At 39.9% G+C, this 17,010-nt stretch overlaps 2 protein-coding genes across 3 annotated transcripts in view; both read right to left on the bottom strand.

Annotated features, from left to right (window-relative positions):
• PRDM6 (PR/SET domain 6) overlaps window positions 1-17,010 on the bottom strand; it is a 99,357-nt gene that overhangs the window by 41,162 nt on the left and 41,185 nt on the right. The window lies entirely within an intron of this gene.
• Window positions 4,200-5,272, bottom strand: LOC149749631 (uncharacterized; the record flags this gene model as incomplete). The annotated part of the gene is made up of 1 exon (XM_089908349.1): window positions 4,200-5,272. A coding segment is annotated over one exon (816 nt), but the record flags the coding sequence as incomplete, so codon positions are not given.

The raw sequence follows: 17,010 nt of genomic DNA, 5'->3' as shown, positions 1-17,010 counted from the left end.
GAGAAGAGAGACCACAAAACAATACTTTAGAAATGAGTTAAGCAGGAATTCCCTGGCAGTCCAGTGGTTAGGACTCTGTGTCTTCACTGCCCAGGGTACGGGTCTGATCCCTGGTCAAGGAACTAAGATCCTGCAAGCTGTGTGGCTCCACCAAAAAAAATGAGTGAAGCATCTGCCTCCACCTTAACACAAAGAAAGAACAGCAGCTAATAACCAGGTCATACACATTTGAGCGGGATTTTAGTTTATAAAATACTTTCCCAAGCTTAATTGATCCTTACAACTGACCTAGAAGGTAGGCTGGAACATTTATTCCATTTTACAGATCAGAAGCTTTGGGCTGAGAAAGGTGAAATGACTCGCCCACAGTCATATAGTGGGTCTGTGAGTATGACAAGGATAAAACCCTCCTGAATCATGGGCCACCATGTGACTGTTGTTTTTATCACATCCCATTTGTCTTATCAGGGAGAACTAGCCGAGCTTTTTCATTAAAAGCACCTGAAACTCTTCAAAGGAAGGAATGAGGGCCATGAAAATGTCCATAATGATTAATAATGTCATTATCAAATTCCTATTTTCAGAGCAAAAGTCAATTTAGTGAGAATTACTTAACCTGTTAGTCAAATTTACACAAAGCAACCACGCAATGGACAAAGCCACCACTCCCCCACTCTGTAAAACCCACTCTCCTTCCACTGGCAATGTGTCATAATGACCAGGACCACCAAAAAAATGGCCAAAGCATAAGTCTGTGGATGAAGATGCATATTCTAAAATGAAAGTTTCTTCATTAAAGCAAATACTTGTTACTGTGGCCAGATTTATTTGTGTTCATTTTTTCCACTTTTTTCTCAAATAATACATGTTTTTTCATTTCAAAAATTTCTCCCTCTATTAGAATTAACTTATTTTGTTGTTATTTTTCATAAGAAAACTCTTCCCTCTCATTTTGGTTTGGAGTATTTTGGAATATCTGGAATGCCAAGGTTTTGAGTTGAGGTTTCAAAGGTCAAGAAATGAGTAATGGTTATATACACCGTTGCCATATTTTCAGTAATGCTGATATAAAGCTGTATACTGTACTTTGTCAATTCACATTCATCAAGTTCCAGAAATATTAGAAAATCATTAGAGGTTTATGTTGACTTTGCAGATAATACTAACACATAAGTCAAGACTGAAATATGGTAATCAGAAAAACAGTTGAAAAGTGTCAATAAACCGTAAAACACCGGTGGGGGTACCCGTGAAGCCTGCCTCAGAGAGCCAGGCGTGGGAAGAGATGAGGTGGGTGTCTTGGTCACACTGTGGGGTAGCAGCTGTTCGGCTGCAGGCTGGCAGAGGAGAGTGGGGGACTGAGGATTCCAGCATGGAGATCGAGAGCTCCCGAGAGCCTCTGAGCATTTGGTGAATCCCTTTATCTCCGAGGATGGCGGTGGTCACCCATACAAAGCCTGCCATCCATCAATCCAGATTCTTCTTCAGACATCCTCTGTCTGTTGATCAGAGGGGAGACTTTGGGGATCAGGCTTGCATTATCAGGACTTTGTCTGTGATCCGAACAAGCCACTGAACCTTTAACTTTTCACTTGGCAGAAGCATATATGCTGGAAACGTCCTGACAGTTCATTCATTTTGCTCCATCCTGGAGCCCGCTGATGTCTGACTGGGGAGACCCACCCTCTTTGATGTTGTCCTCTTTTGAGAGTGCCCTGCTGTGAAAAAAGTTTTATCCATCCAAATTAAAGAGAAATATTTCTGCGTCCAGCTGTTAGCTGTGACACGTTTGCCATTTTTCAGGGCACTGGCTTGGTGCCATCCGCAGGCTCGGCTGCAAACCTATCTTTTCCCCTCTCCTCTGTCACAGCAGTAATACCCACAGTGCACAACTGTCTCCAGTATCCATACAACACCTACACTGAAAAGGAAAATACCGCTAATCCTATATTGCTAAGAACAGCCTTGGAAATATTTTCATGCAGCAATTTATCTTTCATTTCTTTCTTTTTCTTTTTTTTTTGTATCAGCACAACAGTTTTCACAAACCGTAAAATCTTTGATGTAAGCCACCCATTTAAAGGCTGCTTTTACTCTTTTTTAAAAAAATCCAGTTTTAATTAAAGTAACCAGCAAGAAGTCCTGACCAAATGAAATGAATTTGAATCCTGTGAAAACTTGTTTCATATGTACTGGGTCCACACTTAAAAATGGACATTTGCTCAGTGGAGAGAGCTCTGTGTAAATGAAGAAAAATTCTCATGAAAGCTTGAATAAACATTCAGTTCTAAGTAATCAAGAAAGCCTGTATCTTCCCATATTTGTTAAGTGCCACTGGGGCTTATAAAGACTGCTGCCATGAACTGTATGTATTGTAAGCAAAGGGCAGCTCACAGTATTACCACGGTTTTCTATATCTACTGAGATGAACGAGCGAAACACCACAGCTTCCAGCTACCCTCCCATTCTGGCCCTTCTTGATCTTCTCTCTCATTTTCACTTTTGCTGAGGTGGAAAGGGATCCGTGGAACCAGATCTCAGCACTGAGCATCAGAGAATCCTGCCTTATGACTAATCTCAGACTCTGACTAGTGAACACGCACAGCTACTCTCCATCCTTTCTCAAATCAGTGAGAGGTGGGTTTTGAAAAAAATAAACAACAACGTGCTCCTTGTGAGAAAGCATCAATTTTGGAAAATTAAACCACAGGGAAATTTCAATGAACATACTCCTACAGTTGGAAAAACAAAGCCTTAGTTTTCTACCAAATAGGAAAGGGGACCATTATTTTGTTAAAATAATCCTAGAAATATTACCAGTGTGAACTGCTGGGATTTGCACATTATCTATGATAGTGTACCAAATAGTTCTACACTTGAAAGCCACAAAAGAACACAGTAAAGTGAGTGCATTGTTGTAAGCACTTGAATTCTCCATATGGTTCATGCACTGTATCTTATGGGGTATTATTTAACCCTTACTGTAGTGGAAATTACTGGTTTATAAATTCCACGGGGTATGATACTATACAGACCTTTAGACCTTGATGAAAATGATAAGTGATTTTATACTTCAGCATGGTAGCTATGATTTCCAAGAAGCAGCCTGGACCAAAGCCTAGGTGCAAACTGCTATGTTAGTGATAATATTAAAAAACTTACAAGATACTAAGTGGGGAATGTTTGCAAAGAGAATGTCCCTAAAAAATCAGAGCGAGGCTACTTCCATGTATGTGTAGACACACACACACCATGCCCTAGAGGTCACCCTCCTTTTTTTAGTAAGAACTTTCTGAAGACACAGAACGTTTGTTCCAATGAAATCATGGTTTCCTATGGTTTTACTTCTTTTCAAAGTAGTCTACAGCTTTATTTCTTCACTGCAATGTGTCACTCTCTAAATTTTCTCAAGTCTACGACATTCTTTTCCTAACCACACCAATAAAGTGTGATTGTCAGACACGCTTTATTAAGGGGAAGGTGACCATCTGTCAAGCGTAGAAAACATATTTTCAGATCTTAAATAATTTAGGAGACATTCCTTACGTCAAGTTGGGACAGTACCAAGCGTGCCTTCAATTCCCAATTTACACCATCATGCCCTGGATCACAGGAGAATGGAAGGAACAAAATAAATCCTAGATTCAGGGTGCTCAAGAAAGTGAGAGTGTGGAGGCTAAAGCAGGCCTAAACCGGGTGGTCTCAAGGGAGAGCCCCCTGAGCTTGCTGTCCTCCCAAGATAACTGCTTACAGGCAAAACCGAGTGAAATTCTAAGTTTGTCCTGGAGCAAGAAACATGGGAGAGGGATGAAATTTGGCTTCTCAGGACCATTCTTCTTGAAGGAAGGTTTGCACAGTTGTGCAGAGGACTGAATGAACACATAGATCTCCTCCCCATCAAGATCCAGGAGATGAGGCAGCAAGGACAGAAGGTCATGGCATTAATGGTGAGCCTTGAATGGAGACTTCTGACTTCCCAGACAGCATTCTTTCAACAAACATTTAGAAAGCAGCTACTACGTGCCAGCCACCGTGCTTAGTGCAGGGCATTAAAAACTTAAGACCCAGTCCCTACCCTCAAGCAATTAACAGTTCAATAGGAGAGATACACACTTAAACAAATCAGAAGACATTTATTCTGGCATGACGATCTGTAGATTTTCCCATCCAGTCTTTGAACATTTGTCTAGAATGGGTTTCCTAGGTGTAGGAAGGGTAATCCATTACAATTCTGTAAAAAGGACATCAGGACTTAAAGAGTTAAAGCTAGCTATTTAAACAAATTGTAGACTGTGAAGGCAGCATTAAACAAACATTTAATTAAAATCTGCCAGACTATAACCTCAATGAGGGCAAAGATAAAATGTCTTGTTTGCTATAGTTTCCCTAATGGTTAACAGAGAGCTCAGCATACTGTAGTGCTTGGTGTTCAATAAATGTCTGTTGGTTAGTTGGTTTAGTGGGTGGATGGGTGGATGAGTGGATGGGTGGATGGGTGGATGGGTGGATGGGTGGATGAGTGGATGGGTGGATGGGTGGATGGGTGGATGGGTGGATGGGAGGGTGGATGAGTGGATGGGTGGATGGGAGGGTGGATGGGTGGGTGGATGGGTGGATGGGTGGGTGGATGGGTGGGTGGATGGGTGGATGGGTGGGTGGGTGGGTGGATGGGTGGATGGGTGGGTGGGTGGGTGGATGGGAGGGTGGGTGGGTGGGTGGGTGGGTGGGTGGATGGGAGGGTGGGTGGGTGGGTGGGTGGATGGGTGGGTGGGTGGATGGGTGGGTGGGTGGATGGGTGGGTGGGTGGATGGGTGGGTGGGTGGATGGGAGGGTGGATGCGTGGATGAGAAGATGGATGGGTGGATGAGAAGATGGATGGGTGGATGAGAGGATGGATGGGTGGATGGGTGGATGGGTGGGTGGGAGGGTGGGAGGGTGGAAGGGTGGGTGGATGGGTGGATGGGAGGGTGGATGGGTGGGTGGGTGGGTGGGTGGGAGGGTGGATGGGTGGATGAGAAGGTGGATGGGTGGATGAGAAGGTGGATGGATGGGTGGATGGGTGGGTGGGTGGATGGGAGGGTGGATGGGTGGGTGGATGGGAGGGTGGATGGGTGGGTGGGTGGATGGGTGGGTGGGTGGGTGGGTGGATGGGTGGGTGGGTGGATGGAAGGGTGGATGGGTGGATGGAAGGGTGGATGGGTGGATGGAAGGGTGGATGGGTGGATGGGAAGGTAGATGGGTGGGTGGGTGGATGGAAGGGTGGGTGGATGGGAGGGTGGGTGGGTGGATGAGAAGGTGGATGGGTGGATGAGAAGGTGGATGGGTGGATGAGAAGGTGGATGGGTGGATGAGAAGGTGGATGGGTGGATGAGAAGGTGGATGGATGGGTGGATGGGTGGGTGGGTGGATGGGAGGGTGGATGGGTGGGTGGGATGGGTGGATGGATGGGTGGGTGGATGGGTGGGTGGGTGGATCGGAGGGTGGATGGGTGAGTGGATGGGAAGGTGGGTGGGTGGATGGGAGGGCGGATGGGTAGGTGGGTGGATTGATGGGTGGCTGGGTACATAGATGAATGAATAGAGAGTCAGAAGGATACAGGTGATAGGATAAGGTGCCTTCTAGGTACCCAAGCACTAAAGGCTGGACCATGTCTCTCTGCCCTTTGGGCAGGCCAACACATCTAAGGCAGAAATGAATATCCAACTGGGAAAATTTTAAGGAATGCAACATTGCCGAAAAAGTGTACTTTTCCTTACTAATTAAATTTAACAGTACTTTTATTATTTTTCCCCTAGTTCTTTGTTTCTTTTTTAAATTTCAGTTTTACTGAAGTATAACTGACAAATAAAATTGTAAGACATTTAAAGTGTACATGGTGGTAATTTGATATACACTGTAAAAGGATTTCCTCCCCTTCTAGTTACTTAACACATCCATCACTTCACAGCCTTATCTTTTATTTCTTTTTGGTAAGAACATTTAAGTTCCTTTAAAAATGTTCAGTTGTCTCTGCAGAGCAGAGGTCACTGCAAAGCAGCTGGATGGAGACTTCAGTCAACGGCAAGGCCAGAGCCTGGCACATACCTGCCTCTCTGCAGTTGTCCCCTCTCGTGCCGCTCACCCCCCCCCAATCTGCCCCCTGCTGTGGGTCACTGTTACTATCCCTAGTCTTCTCTTTAGGTGGCTCATTTTCTACCTTCCATCATCCTTCCAGCCCTCTCTTCTGGGCCCAGTGCTTGCCCTCATCAGGCTCCCAGTAACTGAGACTTACATCCAGTTTTGAGTGTAGGTCAACATGCTGCTCCTGGAAAGAATATTTGCATTTAGAGCTTTATCTTCAAGTGAGGCTTGAAAGGGGTCTGCCTTTTGAAAGGAATCTGAAGTACCATAATAGGGGCTGAAGTCATCCTAGGGAGGACAAATGACCATCCCTGGGACCCTCCTACTGCACAGATAGATGGTCCATTTTGGTCCTCAGTAGAGATGCAGGGTTAGGCCGCTGACTGTGCTGCTACAGCTCCAGGTCAAGGGCACAGGTAGCTTCGGAAGTGTGGGGGGCCTGGAGGAGAAGGTCAGGGACTCTGGGCAACCCCAGCTCCTCCTGCAGAAGCGTTTTCTGCAGATCCTCTCCAGGGTGTGCCGGCAGTGCCACTCAGCCTCACTTACATAAAGAGCCTCAAATTTAGACCTTTGAAGTCATTTCCAAATGAGGTTATACATACAATCAGGAGACAGACTGACAGGATTAAAAGAAGGCAGCCTTTGCAAACTCTGAACTTGGGTCCTTTGACCAGACCACACTGCCTGAAGTAAACCATAAATTAACATTTTTATAAATCCTGTAATTAACTTATGAATAGCACAATTATATGTTTCTGGTATTAAAAGCATTAAGCTGTTAAAGATAAACATTTAAAGTATACCACTGTTTTTGTAACCCTGTTTCGGCATTTTTTCATTTTTCCATATATCAAGGACCTCAAAAAATGGAAGTTGCCCAGGTCTCTAAACAGCCCTGGTTAGGGCTTGTTAATAAAGCTCCTTTTACACAGTCAGGCCAGAGGGCTGGCCAGTGTGTAGCCGACATGATATTTTCCCACAGAGAGACAGTCCTGTGTTCCTGGATCCGCAGTCAAGTCCTCAAGGCATGATTCCCCAGAAATCCAACCAAGAAAAGTAGTAAACCTGAATGTCTGAGGCAGAAGGTTTGCAAATCTCTGGCTAGCGAAGGTGTGACTAATGTCAACACCCAAAGAAAACCAACACCTAGTTATCACATTGTTAGAACATGCATGCTTCCTAACTTTTAGACAAGACTTAGGATTCCTTTCTTTCCACAGGAAGCATCTGTGGGATGAAAGTAAAGAATGGAAAGAGATATCTCACACCGGGGTCCATAGTGAGGTTTCAGGTAAGACTACAAATACCTTGAATCTCAAGAAAATGACATACGTGCATATGGGTAATCTTCTGGGAAGAAGTTCTGTAGAGTTAGTGGATTCTCAAAGGGGGCGTGTTTACACACACACACGAAACTACTGCCAGGTTCTACACATTCAGACAGGAGAAAGTACTGAATGAAGAAATGGAAATGAAACTATCTGTGGATGAGTTAGAATCCTTGAAGTGTTTTATGTACTTTTGGTGAGGTTCTCTTTAAGGACTGATAAGCTTCTTTGGGCCTCTGAACTGTCTGATCTCATTCTCATTTCCTCTTCTCTGAAGCTAGGGACCCTAAGCTTTCCGTGATCCCTTTACTGGATCATTTTGTATTTGATTACAATTGTGTTTTGTTGTACTGGTTTTGCCTAAAACTCTGACCACATTTTCATGACCATTAGAAAAGTAAACTGGAATAGTAAACCTTTGGTTGGTTTATTTCATAAGACATATTTTTAGCTTAGAGATCATGTGAGTGGGCCAGATTACACTGGATGGCTCAGTGTTTCAGCTCGGTGGACATTAAGCATTCTGGATTTAGTGAGTCAATGGTTATTAATACTCCAAAGCATTCCCTTTCAGCTTTGATCAAACCCTTTGATGCCACCATTTTTTCCTACTAAAAAGAAAGTATATAGTCACACTAAATCAGCCCACCCAATAGAACCGCTTGCTTTGTAAATTGTAAAGTTTTTCTAAATTAAGGCATTATTTACCTTCTTCGGCCTTATGCCTTTATATTTCCTAATTAATTCATTGGTAGATGAGCTACAAAATAGGAATCCTGGCTTCTAATTCTGACTTGGCCAGTAGTAACTTTGTGATGTAGATAAGTCACTTAACCTGACTTTTCAAGTCCTCCAATGTGAAGTATGGATGTTAAATTAGATGACTTTCGGGATCCTCCAGCTCAACTTCCATGATCCTATGAATTGATGACTGTGTAAATATGTCTTAAATATAAGTACTTGGTTGCTGGAACTCGGAAGGATAAAAGCTATAACAACCATTTCGAGTACATATAAAAATATTTTGATGTCCAGTAAGGTGGGGGGGTAGAATAACAACCTTAAGTCACATACCTTTTCATTATATCTGTGCCAATTTAATTATAATTCATACCTTCCAAGCTGTAGAGTATACCTAAGTCAAAAATAAACTCTTCAACAGTTATATATTTTTAAATTCCATGTAATTGAAAGTGAATTCAATTATGCAAATATGTAATGGATACATTCAGATTTCAGTGAAAAGTAGACACAATCATGGAATAGAATCAGACAGCCTGAGTCTGAATCATAGATTCAGCAATTAGGAGCTGTGTCATCTTGGGCAAAACACTTATCTCATTTGTAAGATGAGGAAGATGTTAGTGCAACTTCCAAAGGGTTTTGTTAGGCTGAAATGAGATGATCCATATAAGTGCCTGACACATAGTAAGTGCTCAGTAAATAGCACCAATTATCATTGCTTTTTACTGGTGGGTTTGAGTTTTCCTTTCCAAAACAAATTTCCCTTTACTTCAGTATTTCTGAAAAACTAAGTACAGAAGAAAATGACAGAATTTTCATTCCTTGGGTGTTGTGTGTTCAATGGAATTGGGCAGAATAGGAATCAAATCTCAGCTGTGTGACTTTGAGTTGTGGGTGACTTTGAGCAAATTGCTTAATATTTCCAAGTTCATTTCTTCATGTGTAAAAAGAGAATAATAGGCTGTGCTAGGATTGAGAAAAATAAGGCACACAACAAAGGCTGAGAATAGTGGCAGACACACAGCTACAAAAAAGAATTACTAGAAAAATTAAATATTTTTCTGTAGTTCAGTGGCCCCATTATCTTAAATACTAAGAGAGCCAAATAATAACAAATTCTGAAAAAAACTCTATACAATTATTTTTAATTAAAAACATAAATGCCACGGTACTCAATGTTTAAAATATTAACTGAGGCACATTCCAACTTGAAAATAAATTTCCACGTCATTTCAGTTTTATCTCATTTCATTGTAACACATCGTATTTCTTTTTAGGTTAAAATAATAGTTTAGAGGGGGAAAATAAATACTACTTCTATGTCCTCAAAAGAATCAGAATTTGATATATTTATTTTACAGAACAATTCTGAGCTTGGGATATAATTACTCAAAACTGGGTTATAAAACCAAGGAAGTATAATCACAAGAAGCTTCACAGAATTTATATTTTTCTGCGGTGAACTAAATGGGAAGGAAATCCAAAAAAGAAGGGATATATTTGTACGTATAGCTGATTCACTTTGTTGTATGGTAGAAACTAACACAACATTGTAAAACAACTATACTCCAATAAAAATTAATTTTTTAAAAAATTGTATTTTTCTCTATCTCAATAGAAATATTTAGTTTCTATAATCACCCTTGCAACAACTACCATAATTAACCCTAAAAAATAACTGACTTCATTTAAAAGAATTTTTTACCTTAGAACCTGAGGTTCAATTTAAATGGTAGGACATGACTGATGAAATATAGGTCAATAAAAATAGTTAAAAACAATAATACCTATAATTTATTTAAGAATTAACAACTTACCTTCTCTTGATCAGTAAACCATTTACAAACCAGCAGCAAGAGTAAATATGTATAACCATTTCACGCACCAGAGGGAAGACTGGATACAAAGATTCTCTCATTCATAACACCCATTTCTCAGACCTCTGTTTTCATTAGCAAGCAAAATAATATAGTCTTACCAAGATATGTTAAATTATATAGTCTTACCAAGTAATTATTTAATTGACTTTTTTTCCTATAACCGTCTTTACATTTCTTTTGTCATAAATTAAATACATGTCAAATTCTAAATGGCATAATTAAAATCCAACAAATATACATTTTCCTTTAAGTTGAATAATTTTGTCCTGCTAAGAAGCTGCATAAATCTTGACTAGTTTGTACATTTTTGCTTTCAAGGATGTAATGTGACCACTGGAGCTGTTACATCATATAAATAAATTTCAAAGATGGTATTAATATAAGAACTATATCACATAACCCTAAAAATTTAATATAGCTGCCATGGCAATAACCAGATCATTTTTCCAAACAAATACATATTTCATCATGTCATTTTGAACTTTTTCTGACCTTTTTTTTTTAAAGAAAGAAATCTGCAATTGAGACCAAATGTTTTGTGAAAGAAAATACAGGCAAGCTGATTTGGCCAAGCACAGATAATTTCAGATTAAAGATGTTCTTATATCTTAGAACTCAGCATGGTAACTCATAAGCATGGTAATTATGATATAATTATGATCTGAAATTATGATGTCACTTAGGAAATCTATGACCTTGCAGTTGTGCTTAGAGTATTTTTTGAATGGTTTGATACAAACTGTGACTATCAAATACACAGCTCTTTTTTTTTTAAATATCAAATGCCGGGCTTACTACGGTTTGAAATAAATTATACAATTATGTCAACATCTTTTAACAAACAAATTACAAAAACATTTGCATCAAATAGAGGCCATTCCTGCAGCCTCCTTTTTGCCACCCATCTGTCCCTGTTCCTGATCATCCTCCCCCATCACTCAGCCCAACCTTCGTACTCCTCTCTCCCCTATTTAGTTCAACTCAATGAGCAAGAAGTTCTGCCCTCTTTCAGTTCAACTCTGCCTCTGTAATAAACCCAAAGTCCCCAAATTCCCACATTTTAAGCATTGGCTGGATCAGTCAATGGAATCAAAACAGTAGGTGCAGTAACTTTATAGAAATAAGGCACCAGGGTCCAGCACAGCCTGCACACACCAAGGGAAGACTGTGACCTCAAGGATGGGCTCAGCATACACCAGTACGGAAATGGCTCTCCAAAGATCCCTTCAAGGACGGCAAAGACCCTGTAGCCCACACTGTCCTGTATCCTCCTCTCTCTCAAGCGCACTATCCCAAACTACATACAAAAGAAATTACCCAAAAAATGGGTGCTAATTTTAACACAACAGCAAGACCTAACTTTCACTAAATATTATCTGTAAATGACCAGCTGTGCTTCTGAATCATCCACATGAGGAGATTAGTTCACAAACCACCTAAAAAAGAACTGGCTTTCAGAATCTACCAAGATTCCAAGTTATACTTTAAAGCTGATTTGAGCCAGGCTAGCTCCCTAGTTGGAGGGATAATAAGCAACTTCTCCTTTTTCTTATTTGTCAAAGAACGGCCAATTTAATATTAGAATTTCATTCATTTAAAAAATGACCTAGTGCACTTTCCTGGAGGGAGAAATAGAGAAATGGTGCTTAACAAGGGTGGGTGAAACAACATGGATGGAGCTAGAGATTGTCATACCAAGTAAAGTCAGTCAGACAGAGAAAGAAATATCGTATGATATGGCTTATATGCAGAATCTTAAAAAAATTATATAAATGAACTTATTTATAAAACATGAACAGACTCACAGACTTAGAGAACGAACTTATGGTTACCAGGGGGAGAGGGATAGTTAGGGAGTTTGGGATTGACGTAGACACACTGCTATATTTAAAATAGATAACCAACAAGGACCTACTGTATAGCACAGGGAACTCTGCTCAATATTGAGCAGAATGGGAAAAGAATTTGAAAAAGAATAGATACATATATATGTATAACATCACCTGAACTATCACAACATTGTTAATCAACTGTACTCCAATATCAAATAAAAAGTTAAAAAAAAAAACAAAAAACAAGGGTGGGTGAGAGCCCTGTCACTCCTCTCCATGAACCCGGCTGACATTTCCAAGGGCTTCCCTCCATGTCTTCAAAAACAATCAACAAACAGCACAAATAACTGAAACAAAACCAAGTATTTGTTACCTAATATGCTCAAATCTTGAACATTCTAGTTATGTCTGCTTTGCTTTAAAAAAAAGTGTGATATATAAATATCCAAATTTATACGAGATAAAGGGGTGATTTTGTTTGACAAAAAGCTTTACTAGTTTTCCTTAGAATATTCAACTTCTGCAGAACCCTAAGGGATAACCCAAATAAAACAAATTCAAAGTATTTATAACATTTCAAAAATATAGCTACTGTTTGAAAGAGGGTGTACCTGTGTGTGCACATACAGCTACAGAGAAGGGATGATATGGGCGCTTCACAATCTTTGTGGAACGTGAATGGGTAAATATGCATCTGCGTGTGATAAGATAACCCACTATCAGAACCATTCCTGACATGTGGGTTTTCATATCTGCCTTTTCCCTCTAAAGTGCATCTCACACTTCCCTCAGCTCGGTGCCAGTGCCAACAACTACTGCTTCCCTTTGTACTTAGGATTCTAGAACAGGATGTCATACGGTTAACCAATATCCGTTTTTTAAGTTACTAGAACAGGAAAATCTCCTCGGGCCAAAGAAGTCTCTTTGGGCATATAATCATGAATTAAAAAAAGATCTTAAATCATAGAAAACCGTGCGGGCTGTCACATAGTTCTGGCCTCTGTCAGTATCTGAAGGGACAGGGGTGAACCTGGAATAGCAGGATTTCCCATACCCCAGAGTCGTCATGAATGATTTTTGCTTTATCTTTACACTATCTATACCATTACCTACTTGATGTCTTTTTTTTTAATGACTTTAATTCAATTTGTTCACATAACTTAGGCTTGACATAATCAACACTATTTATAAAATTGTGGGTTGGCTGTATACTACTAATGCTACTACTTTAATACTACTAACCCTGTAGTAAGTTTAATACTACTTTAATACCACTAATATGGTAGTATTGAAAACATTTTTCTGTATACTACCTAAAATTATTTTAACTACAACAACATACACACTTTGGCAAACACTGACTTAAGAAATAAGAACACTGCATTGGCTTCCAAGGCCAGCTCTGCCCTAGTTATATGTGGCACGCAGGGAGTAATTACAGGCTCTGTGGATCTCCTGGTTTGCTCGGCCATAAGTAATGTCAGGGTAACCTTAAGTCTCTTCTAAATTCTAAAATGTGATGATCTCAGGACTCCTAGAATGATCTGCACCGTCATCGCACACAGAAAGCCAGAGCAGAACCAGATCCAGACCTCGGGTTTCTTGACTCCCAATTTAGTGCTCCTTCATCCTCATCCTACCTCGCACACAAATTTGCAAGTGGCTTAGAAATAAGCATATTGGGAAATGACAGCAAACATCTACCTAGTGCTTACCTTGTCTCAGGGATGGTGCCATGGATGCACCATATATTATCTCACTTTAATCCTCACAACCATTCTTTAGCCTATTTCACAGATAGGAAACTGAGGCATGAAGAGAAGGAACTTGCACAAGATTATAGGGTTAGGTAGGAGGTGATGTAGCTGGGAACTGGAGCCCCAGAAGCCTGCCTGCAGTGTGGACTTTTAGGTTCCCATGCACACTGTACTGACAGAGCTCTGAGGACGTGAGGAGAGCAGTAGGAGAGGCAGAGAGAGAACCAAAAAGTAATATGGAAAGCGAATGACGGCTGGAAAATGAAAAGGAAACTGAAACGAAATACACTGCAACATATATTCTTTAGACTAAATTTAGCTTAAATGCCATCAGTAACATTAAACCTTTTAATAGCACTACAGTCAACTGAAAAATAAAAAACCCAAATAATTCATACCCAGCATCTCCCTGCCCCGCCCCCACAAAAGGATTCATATTAAAAAGAAAAATTGTGGCCTAAAATGTACTTGCAGTCTCTTAGATTTAGTGGCTAATTAAATAATTTGCAATTAGGTTATTTTTTTTCTTTTTACATGTTCATTCTTTCTACAAAAGAGCAGAAAATAAGAACGATTGGAAACACTTCGGCCTCTTGGGTATTTAGTTTGTGAAACAGTCTACTGTATTGGGTGAATAACGTCATATATCTCACTGCCATTCTTGGCCAACACGAACCCTATAAACACATTAAAACAATTAGAGCAGAAATAAAATAGAAGTGGTGTGGTTCGTCTTAGGCCTACATAGTTCACATTACACCATGCAACATGCCACAGAATACATTCAGAGTTGCAGTCATATGATCACAGCGCTAAAACTTAAATGGAACAATTTCCGAAAGGAGATAAAAGGTCTGACTTCAGGGCTTCCCTGGTGGCGCAGTGGTTGAGACTCCGCCTGCCGATGCAGGGGACACGGGTTCGTGCCCCGGTCCGGGAGGATCCCGCATGCCACGGAGCAGCTGGGCCCGTGAGCCATGGCCACTGAGCCTGCGTGTCCGGAGCCTGTGCTCCACAACGGGAGAGGCCACAACAGTGAGAGGCCCGTGTACCACAAAAAAAAAAAAAAAAAAAAAAAAAAAAAAAAAGGTCTGACTTCATAGTATAATGAGGCTTAAAATATAGCCTTAAAATTTAACTCTTCCCCTAAAGTTCCCATAAGAAACCTGGTTGCTGTCAAGTCACAGAGACCTCCGAAAACTCATGAATGTCAGCAGAACAGCGAGACTTGGCCTAACAAGAAAGTTTCATTTTTATTGTAAGATCTTAGACCATCTGCAAATATAATTTTAATACGTTCCTTCACTTGGTGAGAGTGAAAAAGTAATAAAAAATTGAAAAAAATATCCCAGGGCAATGTGACAGTTAACAAAACAAACTAATGAAATTCTTAAATAATTAAGTTGTACTCTGCTGTCCAAATAGATTGGTCTGGTTATTTTAATATTTGTGTAACATGGATAAATATGCGTGTGTGTGTGTGTGTGTGTGTGTGTGTTTGTTGGGGGGTGATGGTGCATGAACAGATTCTAAGGAATTCAGAAATTCACCCAAAATCCAGCAGTTTGAGATGACTTAATGAGTTTGATAATAGGCTACAGAAACTTTAATTCTTAAATCATTTGTCTTATTTCAAAGCAGTCAGGGGTGATTAATCAGCTTTAATAATAGTTTAGTGGCTTAGATATAGCTCCTGGGGCTCTGGGCTAGGAAGATGAGGGTGATTTGGGGTAATGTTGCATTACCAACATCTTATCTATAGCGACCCTTCAAGGACACACCCTCAAGTTTTATTAAATCCACAGTCTTTAATACGAAGCTGAAAGACAGCCTTCAGACATGAACACAGAGTGGAGTCACATCAGTGGAGAAACTCCTGCATCCACTCTTGGAGCCAGGGATGGCTTTCTGGTTTGCTGTGTATTGTTTGGGGGAATGGCCTTACCTTTTTCAGTGTGGTGAGTTTCACAATCCTACACTGCCTTAAAGATGTTCCACGAACACTTTTATCTGAACTGCTGACTTCTAACCCTCCCTCCGTTAGTATGAGTAAAACGTTTTCAATGCTTATAGTTTCATCCAAGTTTATCTGACATCATGGTGCATTTGTGTAGAACTTTATTGTTCTCAAAACACTCTCATATATTTTACCTCACTACAGTTTCTAGCCTGTGTAAACCAACCAATAATTGCTAATTCTGGGATGACCATGATCTTTTAAATCAAGACAGCCATGGAGATTGATTTTCAGCAAAAGTTTCTAATTACTTAAGGAGAACAGGGATCCATGAGCTTTTCTTAAAGAATATTTTGCCTCTTTTTATGCATTTATTTGGTACGATCTGGGTGTCCTCATATCCTGCAGAGGCTGAATGTGTCAACCATTGCAGGTTAAATGTTCCTGCACTGCAATGTGATCAGTTTCTTAAAACACTGACATCTTCTCTAACGTTCTATTACATATCTCTGCATGCTGAGCAGTAACTAGAGATGAACCAGTCTATTGAAATGTACTCAAAGAACTAATTCCTGCAAGCTAAACCACATAGACTGTTTAGCAGAAATCTTAACTGAAAATGACTGGTGGAGATGTGAGGTTAATAATTTTTATATGGCTGTTTACAGTTATTCTGTCTTAATTTCATTTAATGACTCCATTTTATGACAAACACATGAACAAGTTCAGGTCCTTCCAAAAATAAATTAAAATATGCCTGTAAATTAGCTTTCTGTGTGCTACAATAATTTAAAATACATACAAATTAAAAAGCTTTCTAAATAGATGGAGGGGATCGAACATCTAAATCTATTTCCTTATACCGATTCATAATTTGTTAACAGACTGTACCAACCCTCTTCATTAAAGTAAGCTTAATCTATTACTTTGAAATTAACATGTACAATTTTTACCACGTTTCTTCTAGATGCTCATTTGAAGTACCAAAATAAGATCTCTTTAAAAACGTACTGATTTTGAATGCATCCGCATTCTTTTTGGTGTTACATTTTAGTTTCCAATAATTAAAGCCATTACAACTGTTAAGAAAAAGAAAACAAGGAACCCAAATGCAGTGGTAAAATCACGCTAGGAAAATATTATGTAAACCTCACATTTATTTTTCAGATACATTCTGAGTTTTTTACAAGGGGAAAAGAACTACAACTTGCCTGACAATTAGAGAAAGCTCTTTGTAAAAAGACAAAGTGACTCTGAGTTGCTGGAACTATTTATACAGAAGTAACCCAAAAGTTTATAAAGTGATCCTTAACTGGTTTGATTATAAGAGGGTAATTAAAAAATGACAAGACAGAATGAAAAGTTCGGTGTGGCATTTGATAAACCACCCAA

This window comes from Delphinapterus leucas, chromosome 3 (assembly GCF_059928025.1).
Source record: "Delphinapterus leucas isolate spDelLeu-1000000601 "Yukka" chromosome 3, BTC_Dleu_Yukka2, whole genome shotgun sequence".
In the NCBI taxonomy this organism is placed as follows: domain Eukaryota; kingdom Metazoa; phylum Chordata; class Mammalia; order Artiodactyla; family Monodontidae; genus Delphinapterus; species Delphinapterus leucas.
This window is presented reverse-complemented; position numbering and strand designations above follow the sequence as displayed.